Source organism: Phocoena phocoena, chromosome 17 (assembly GCF_963924675.1).
Source record: "Phocoena phocoena chromosome 17, mPhoPho1.1, whole genome shotgun sequence".
NCBI classification, from domain to species: domain Eukaryota; kingdom Metazoa; phylum Chordata; class Mammalia; order Artiodactyla; family Phocoenidae; genus Phocoena; species Phocoena phocoena.
In genome coordinates, this window is record NC_089235.1 from 3,164,887 (window position 1) to 3,174,800 (window position 9,914).

The window sequence follows — 9,914 nt, forward strand, 5'->3', positions numbered from 1 at the left end:
GGGCCCTACTTTTATTATATCTACTTTTATTATACTTTGACCAGTTAAAAAGAAGGTAGACCTTTAAATAGTTTTGTTCATCTAATGTGTATATGCATACGGTTTCTGCACAATAATGACATAACATCAAATGTTGAAATGTTTTAAAAAATCACCGAGGACTCGTAAGGCTGCCAAAAAGCTGTTTCTATTAATTCAATCACTGTTGAGGACTTTTTTTTATTAATTCAATAAACCATTTAGACCAAGCTTTAACACTAAGTGGAAAATCCGCAGGTTAAATTTATTTGGTGGTGCTAAAATCAGCTTCCTGGGCTTTTTAAATTGTTCAGAATTTCTTAAGAGAGTCAGGCTGTTAAACAGAATCAGAAAAATTAATAAATACATACTCACACGTAGGTCTTCTATGCCTGTGCGCACAGAGGACTCACTGCTAATCTTTTGAGCAATCGAGCACATCTTTTGTAATCTAGGAGAAACATTTAAAAGTAAATTGTGTACATGGTTACTACAAATGTGGGGAAAACCACGTTAAGTTATTGTCGCTAATTCTTAATAATGATAGCCATAATTTAATAAACATCTAATATAGCAAGTACTTAACCTGGATTTTCTCATTCCTGATGATGTAAGCAGCTAAGATGTTACTGTCATCTTCACTTTAGAGATGAGAAAACAGCCTCAAAATGTTAAGAGTCTCATAGCTAGTAAGCAGTTTCATTCCAAAGCCCAGAGTTTCTCCACCATATGCTGCGCTACCACTTAATCATTCTGCCTAGATGCCAACAAGGTTCATTTTCTCTAGTCATCAAACACAAGTAGTTTTTGAAAAAATCATAACAACTCTGACTGAACATCCCAAGTAAAATTAAATATCCCTCAAGATGACCAATTTAGTTTAAAAAAATACAAAACGTTTAAAGTTCATTTTCTTTCAAAAGAAAGTTTAGATTTAGAAAGGAATTTAAAATTAGCCAACTGAGTTACCACACTTAATGATGATTTGGGCAGTTTAAAGGGGAGCATTTAAATATAATGTTTGGAATTGCTATTTAGTTCAGTAACTTCAGAATCCCAAAGAATTCTTTAGGTAACCTTTAAAACGCACGCTACCGTTATTCAGAAAGGTCTATCACTCAGAATAGAAATGATGCGATATGAAACTACTTGTAAAAGCTTAGGGGGAAATTTTGACTTGCACTTCATGGTCATCTTTTTTTTTTCCATTTATATAAGAGAGTGCCTTCTTTATGCCAAGGAATTTGATAAATGATCAAAGGTTTATCATTTATCAAATGATAAATCCTGAGAGACATTGTGGTCCTTAAGGAAATCTGGCTATTTTCAGATCTGTCTGAAATAGTCCCAATTAGAATGTGGTTTCATTCCTCACGGTGTCAACAGAACGCACACACCTTAAATTTAAGCACCGTCAATATTATAAACAGCACGTCATACAATGTTTAGTCTATTATTTCCCACTCACAGACAGCTGAAGTTTAAAATCACGTGCATTTACTGTTGGATAAAGATTTTTTAAAAAGGACAAAAATGACCCAAGTTACTTACAAGCTGGTGTTGAGCAATCCCTGGTGTTGTGGTAGAGCCTGTGGAAATGTTTGCTACACTCGACTGAAAACGTGACCGGCCCTATTGGACAGGAAAAGAATGCTTACATACACATAGGTGTGTTTTCCAATAAAATCTGCCAGCGCTTTATGGATAGAGATAATATAACTGGTTTACATCTTTCCACGCCCTTAAAAGACCTTGCCTGGGGGCACGTCTGCTCCCCCAGACTCTGGGGCAGGCAGTGAGGTGTAATCTGTGAAAAACGATCGAAATTCACTCCACATTCTCAACATCTCACATAATGGAACATAAGTCGATTTCAGGAGAACTCCTCAGAATAAGTAAGAGGGAAAAGCTCTAGACAGAAAAACAAAAAATCTGCAGAGAGCAAATCAAGCGGATGTGAAAGAAGAAAAAATAAATATCCACGGTTTCCACTTTCTGTTCTTCAGTTTTTTATTTAATAGGAGTGAATGTTTATATGTAGAGACATTTATTCCACTTTCTACTTAGAGTGATTTGTGTCAAGGACCACTGTAAGGTGGACAGGGTCTTGAGACTTCCCTTTTTTTCCCCACAAACCCAAGACAGTCCTCACCAAAATTCATCCCTACATCTGGAGTCTGCTTTTTATGGAAGTGGTAGAAGTAGGGGAGCCCACAGTGCCACTACCAGGGTTCTAGAAATATCAGGAAATTTCTTACACTTCCCGGTGCCTCAGGAGGGCCTTCAGCCCCTCGTTCGAAAGTTAATTAACAAGGTGGCCCTGGGCTTTGGTCAAGGGGGAACCCACATCTTTCCCAGCTTATTGGCCTGAGATGTAAAACAGGGAAAGGCGGGGGAATGACTAGGAACAGAGTAAAGGTCAGGGTGCACGCTTCGAATTAAGTGATTTGCTAGAACATGGGACACAAGATGTAATGATGCACCAAGTTGATTCGAAGAACCAAGGAGTGTCGTGGGAGAGAAAGCCACCAGTGCTTACCATGTGACATATGAAGGGAATCTGCCCTGCCCTGTGAGAAATACTTCCTCTGTGTCGCCGGCCGGGAGCACAGCTAAATCCCTAGCACACCACGGAGGACTCATCGCAGTACGACTCCACCCGCCTTCCAGCCACGCTCTGCCCAGTGGCCACACACACCGTTGCCTAGACTGGCCGCCCGGTCCTGCCCCAAACCACACCGTGTGTCCAAAGGATTGCCTCTGACCAGGATGCCTCTCTCATCCGGGAAAACCCTATTCATCCTTAGAGCCCAGCTTATATATCGTGTCCACGACAGCCTTTTCTGGTAGTTCTCGGCAAAACCATCCACTTCCTGTGTCTCCCTAAAATTCTGTTTACACTTCTATCATTCACCCAGATCTGGTTCCCATCACCATTAAAACAAGCTAGTAGCCTTTGCCTTCCTCCCTGACAGGACTGTGAGCCTCTAACAGACATTTATTTTCATGTCCTCAATGCCTCATGGAGTAATGTGCTACAATCTTTTCATTTAATTGAATCACTGATAAAGTTCATGCCTACCTGTGAAATGCTTTATGAATTTGTCTTTTAAGTTCAAATCTCTTGGGAATATTTCTGAAAAGAAAAAGAAAACTTTAGAATTTCTTGAATGCATTTCCATCATTACAAAATCTCCTTATAAACACTAACTCAGAAGGATATCTGCACCCCGGTGTTCACTGCAGCATTATTTACAACAGCCAGGATACGGAAGCAACCTAAGTGCTTGTTCACTGTTCACTGATGGATGAATGAATGTGGTATATATGTATACAACAGAATAGCACTCAGCCCTAAGAAAGAATGATACCCTGCCATTTGTGACAACATGGATGGACCTAGAGGGAATCACGTTAAGTGAAATAAATCAGACAGGAAAGACAAATACTATATGATTCCACTTCCACGTGGAATCTAAAAAACAAAACAAATGAACAAACAAAACTAGGTTCACAGAAACAGAGAACAGAACAGTAGTTGCCGGAGGGGAGGGGCACTGGGGAGGAAGCAGAATAGGTGATGAAGGCGGTCAAGAGGTACCGACCTCTGGTTATAAAATAAATAAGTCATGGGGGTGCGATGGACAGCATGAGGATATGGTCAGTGATACTGTGGAGCACATTAGAACGGTGCCAAGAGTAAACCCTGAAAGTTAACTGTACGGTGACGGATGGTAACCAGACTTCTCGTGGTGATCATTTTACAACGTATACAAATATCGAATCATTATGTTGTACGCCTGAAACCAAGGTAATGTTGTACGTCAATTTTGCCTCAATAAAATAGTTTTAATATCCTTACAAGTAGACTATAATGACAAGCACTAAACACATGAGCTTGTGGTTGTTCACGCAGCTGATTCCAAGTCTGTATGTCCAGCCCTGGCCAGGGTGACAGGGAGGATGCTCACCATCTTTATAAACTTTGTCTAAGGGTGAGGAGAAGGCAAGGATTTTTAGGCAAGGGAGTGATACCATCGAGCTTCATTTTTAAAGATCATCATGTCTGGTACGGAGGGGCGAGAGCAGATGCAGAGATGAGATAAAGGGTTTACAGAGAAGTCGTAGTGCATGTGTCGAACAGCGCTGGCCTGTGGAGGGGTTAGCAAACTGCCCTCAGGACTCCTCCTGCCCCACGCCTGTTACTGTAAATAAAGTTTTACTGGACCACAGCCATGCTCATTATTTACGTGTGGCCTACGTCTGCTTTCAGGCTACGATGCAGGGGCAAGACATTGTTGCAGAGATTGTATGGCCCACCAAGCCCCAAATATTTTAAAAATGTTTGAAATAGAGCAAGGTGGCCAGTGCCTGCTCTGTAGCATCATATTTGTATTCAGCTAAAATGGCAATTGTCTACAGAGAGGTAACAGCGACAAGGATTCTGAGGGTGGGAGGGAAGAGAGATTTTTCATTGCATACTCTTTTCATTAACATTTTTTTTTTAATCAATTTATTTTTGGCTGCGTTGGGTCTTGGTTGCTGCACGCGGGCTTTCTCTAGCTGTGGCGAGCAGGGGCTGCTCTTCGTTGCAGTGCACGGGCTTCTCAGTGCAGTGGCTTCTCTTGTTGCAGAGCATGGGCTCTAGAGTGCAGGCTCAGTAGTTGTGGCTCACGGGCTCAGTAGTTGTGGCTCGTGGGCTCTAGAACGCAGGCTCAGTAGTTGTAGCACACGGGCTTTGTTGCTCTGTGGCATGTGGGATCTTCCCGGACCAGGGCTCCAACCCTTGTCCCCTGCACTGGCAGGCGGATTCTTAACCACTGCACCACCAGAGAAGTCCAACTTCAACTTTTTTCAACGTAAATCTGTTTTCATTTTTCAATAAGCAACTAGTTAATTGAAAATGAATCTGTATTTAGGGATTAGATGCCCTGGTGATAACTTTCGATCAACAAAATATTAAATGAAGAACTCAATAAGAGAGAACTACCCCCAACAAAAAATTAGACGATTGAGCTCTGACGGAAAACAGTCTTAACAATCGGCTTCCATTATAGAAATGGGAGCCACATATGTAATTAAAAATTTTTAGTAGCCACATTTTAAAAAGTAAAAAAAAAGTTGAAAAATTAAAAATTTTAATTAAATTAAAATTAAATTAATACTTTATTTAACCCATTATATCCAAAATATTATCCTTTCAATATGTAATCAATATTTTTAAATTACTAGTAAGATAGTCTACATTTTTTATACTAAGTTTTCAAAATCCAAGGTGTATTTTACACTCACAGCACACCTCAGTTTGGACCAGCCACACTGCAAGTGTTCAGTACTCATAGGTACCCAGTGGCTACCATGCTGGATGGCACAAGAATAGAATGTAGGCTTCACCCCTCTGGTATCTAAGGACAACGGTATAGATTACATGTACACATGGGTTAAAAATAAAAGGATCCCAGGACTTCCCTGGTGGCACAGTGGTTAAGAATCCGCCTACCAATGCAGGGGACACGGGTTCGAGCCCTGGTCTGGGAAGATCCCACATGCCACGGAGCAACTAAGTCCGTGTGCCACAGCTACTGAGCCTGTGTTCTAGAGCCCGCGTGCTGCAACTACTGAAGCCCGCGTGTCTAGAGCCTGGGCTCCACAACAAGAGAAGCCACTGCAATGAGAAGCCCATGCACCACAACGAAGACCCAACGCAGCCGTAAATAAATAAATAGTTAAAATAAATAAAAGGATCCCTAGGTAATGCTTGATGATTATCCTGGAACAACTTGAATAACCTATCATCTCATTCGTCCAATTTATGAAATTTTCTAGTTTTCATTTAACCAAACCAGTTACCATCTGCCACCCTCAACAATTTTAAGTTTACAATAACATATTTTTAAAGGAACAGACTTGCATATTATGTATATAATGTTGGCAAGCTTATCTCTTGTACCTACTTCTTGTTAAAAATGAGCAAAGGGGCTTCCCTGGTGGTGCAGTGGTTGAGAGTCTGCCTGCCGATGCAGGGGACACGGGTTCGTGCCCCGGTCCGGGAAGATCCCACGTGCCGCGGAGCGGCTGGGCCCGTGAGCCCTGGCCGCTGAGCCTGCGCGTCCGGAGCCTGTGCTCCGCAACGGGAGAGGCCACGACAGTGAGAGGCCCGCATACCGCAAAAAAAATTTTTTTAATTAAAAAATTTTAAAAATACAATTAAAATGATGTATTAATCTCAAAAAAAGAATATTCATTTGTAATTGTTTGTAAGAACCTCTCCAAAATGGTCTTCACATTCCTGCCTTAAGCCTCATGACAGCAAGGCTTTACATTAAAAACAAACAAACCCAAAACAACCCAGCAACACAAATCTGATTCCATGAAGCCTGCAGAAGAATGTAAATGTTCAGTGACATCTCTTGAAAAGGCAAAGCTTTTCCATCAAAACTTTCTAAAAGTCCCCCTTATACTTCCATCTCCCGAATTTCACACCAATTCCTTCTCTGTCCCAAATTCCTCCAACCCCCCTCTCCAGCCCCACCGCTGCCACTTCTCAGACATCTGACTCTGTTTTCATTTCAGTGACGAGTACCGCAGTGCTCCCTTTCTTTTGCAGAGTTCTGGGAACGATTCTTTGCTCCATTCTGCTGGTGTGATGGTCAGACAACAGAGGGGAGAAGGGATACAGGTTATGAAAACACACACTTTCCATGCTTAGCCCAATGAGGCAGCCCAGCAGGGGGCGCTACCCGAGTTAGGGAGACAGTGTGACATTGTCCTGAGGCTTGAACCAGGGCGATGGGCAGGACGATAAAAAGGAAGGATCAGATTGTAGAGACATGGGGAGTGGGGTTTGGTCATTAACCTGAGCTCCTTCAGCACGAGTCAATAATGTTGGTTAACTTCGTATTCCCATGCCCATCAGAGCACGTCAGGTGTGTGCTGTGAGTGGCTAGATGAACTGATGGATGGGTGATACGTGAACAATGCATGGGGCGGGGAGGAAGGGGGGCCTGGGATGGTGAATCCTGAGGGTGATGGGTACCTACCTCTCGCATCTCCTCCTTCCCAGTGCCCCCCTCCAATTCTAACGGCATCCTCGCTGGTCACCCTCTCACCCGAGGCTTCCCCACTTACTGCTTCCCCTACGTGGACCGATCCCTGCACCTCGAGCCTCACGGGAGTGTTTAGGGAAGCCGCTGACCTACAGAAAAGGGAGGCACCGCAGCCGCAGGTGCAGCAAGGGTTTCAGAGCCCAGAGCGCATGCGAAGGCCCGGGTGATGGTGTTTACTATGTCGCAGAATCACGGGGTCAGAATTCCCGAGGTACCTGGCAGGGATGACAGTCCTTAGCCTCCAGAGCCTGGGAGATGTTTCCTCCTCAATGAGCTGTGAACCCCGCCACACCCGAGTGTGCCTGTGAGGACCACCTGGATAGGGCCAGCTCACATCCTTGTTGGTCCCTGACCCATGTCCGAGTGTCCCCTTCACTTTCACAGACTCAGATACGGATGTAAAGAGTCACCCTTCCTCCTCACGTCATCCAAAGACTACATCACAAACAGCTGGAGAAAGCAACCGATGTGGTGCACAGATCACGCTCTGCTGGGCTGTGTTGTTTTTTTAAACTTCGGATTGTTGCCACTTACATTTTAACTTTTAATAAAATATTCTTTCTCCCTAGAAACTCACTTCGGTAGAGCTTCAGCCTTTTACAGAGAAAAGATCTGTTAAACTTCAATGACACAGGTCTGAATTAATGTTACCACAAATGTTCAGTAGTTGGAGACTTTCTTCCACTCTTTTACTTTCCAAAGTGACATTCCATTCTGAGATAAACGTTGGGGCCAAGAAGTTGCAAGTCCGAGGATGCGAAGGGTGTGGGGCCGTCACTGCATCACTGCGGTGGTCACCGTTCCTGCCCAGCTCCCCTCCGGGAAAGCCCTGTGTGTCCCCACCACGCTGGAAAGCCCTGCCCAGCCCTGGACGAGGTCCTGGGTCCTCCTGTCTCAGCTTCCTGGACCTTCTCCATCCCCTGCCTCCCCTTCAGCCCGTCACTGGCCTCCTCTTTGGGTCTACCTGTGCGCCAGCCTCCCCGCCTCCCCACCTAGAACGTGCCGTCAGAGCGCAGACACCTGACTGCCTGCTCCCCTGGGTGGCCTCGGCCTCTGCATGGTGACTGGCACGCAGCAAGTACTGGATGAAAATTTGTGCAGTGAATGTGTATATATTTATATCATAACTATCATGAAAGAAAAACGGTCCTAAGAAACCCCTCTCTGCTTTGTTCAAAGTGAAGTAAGAGGCAGAAGAGCGAGGAGATGACAGCAAGGCTGCCGTGGGCTGCGACCTCAGCCATTGGGCCCCGGGGAGGGGCGCCTACTGCTGCCGGGCTGGGCGGCCAGCGCGTCCTCGCTCCGCAGGTGCGCGGGCTCCCAGCAGAGGCGCGTCTGAGCGGCTCCCTCCTCCTGCCCCGCCCCGGCCTTCCTGCCCTAAGCGAGCCGCAACCCCGCCGCCCCGTCGGGCCGCTTCGCCCCGGGCTTCTCACGTTTACTCCTCGTTCGGCCGCCGTCCTCGCCGCCTTGGGGTGTCTCAGGACCCCTCGTGTCGGCTACTTTTTCTCCCTTTTCTCATCCCCACCACTCGTTGGTTAGCGAAGCGCCAGGAACCTGGGCGCGCAGAGCTGATCCGGGAGCCGCGGCGGCGGGTGGAGCCTGCTCAGCTACCCAGGCCCTGCGCCAGCTCCAGGGGGGCGCAAAGGGGCGTCCCGGCGCGCGACGCCAGGACCCTGACCCAATCCCCAAACCCGGGCTGGCCCGGAAAGAGGCGCCGCCAGGTGCTAACCTGTCCGCCCCGCCTCGGCCGCTGGGACTGAAGCGCATGTCCTCGGGCTCCGGGCCCCCGCTTCCGAGGCCCGGCCTCTCTCACGGGGAAGAGGCACATCGAGCCGGTTCCTCCGCAAGATGGGTTTCTGGATTCTTAACGTCTCGGCTGCGGTACGTCTCACCAGCTCATTGCCTCTTTCCCCGAGCGCCCGCCGTCGGCGGCGAGCGCTGCCGGCCTGTTCCCGCGGTGCGCGAGCCAGGCCGCCCCGAGCGCGCGCCTCTCCCGGCCGCACGAGTCCTCCCGCCCTGGGCTCGGCGCACGGGGCCGCGGGCGCGGGGCTGCTTACCTGCGCTCCGGGAGGCCGCGGGGAGGGACAGCCAGGGCTTTGGCTCCTCGCCCGCGACGCGCGCGCCCCTGCGGCCCCCGGGCCTCCCCTGGGTCCCGCGCGGCGACAGGACCAGCGCCAGCAGCAGCAGCGCGGGCAGCCAGGCGCTTGGCCTCGCCGGTCGCATGGGCGCGCGGGAGCGGCCGGAGGGAGATCAGGCGGGTCTCGGGCGGAGGCGGAGGGTCCACGCCCCGAAGACGGACGGCGGGCGACACCTGCGCGCCTCGGGGAGGGACGCAGGACGAGGACACGGGCGGGGACGCGCGGCTGCCCCGGGGACCTGGGCGAGGCCCAGCGCGCAGATGCTCACAGGTCCGCGCGGCCTCCCCGACGGCCCCGCCTCGGCTCTGCGGGTGTCCGGGCTCCCCGCGCAAGGCCGGCTCTGCCCGCCGCCCCGTCCAGCCCACGGGGATCGAGAGAACCAACTTCGCGGTCGGGACCGAGGGGAGCGGCGCGGTAGCGGCGCGCGGCGGCGGAGACGCAGCTGCTGGGAGGGAAGGTGCGGGTCCCCTGAGCTCGAGCCCCGCCCCCAGCCCCTCGCCCCGCCCCCAGCTCGGAGCTGGCGGAAGAAGGATATAGAAACGACCGTGGGGCAGGGACTCCCCATCAATTATCCGTCAGGGAAAAACACCCTCAGACCATATTATCTTATGGCTGAAAGTCTGTCCTTTTACTAGCCTCTCTCTGTTTCCCC

General features: G+C 48.5%; 1 protein-coding gene across 1 annotated transcript; it reads right to left on the minus strand.

Moving 5' to 3' along the window:
• Positions 1–404: 404 nt before the first annotated feature.
• ALKAL1 (ALK and LTK ligand 1) lies at positions 405–9,347 on the minus strand. Its single transcript, XM_065895732.1, has 5 exons — positions 9,168–9,347; positions 8,145–8,160; positions 3,101–3,154; positions 1,570–1,650; positions 405–469 (listed from the first exon to the last, which is right to left on the minus strand). The coding sequence occupies exons 1-5, from the start codon at positions 9,345–9,347 to the stop codon at positions 405–407; spliced, it is 396 nt and encodes a 131-aa protein (XP_065751804.1).
• Positions 9,348–9,914: the final 567 nt, after the last annotated feature.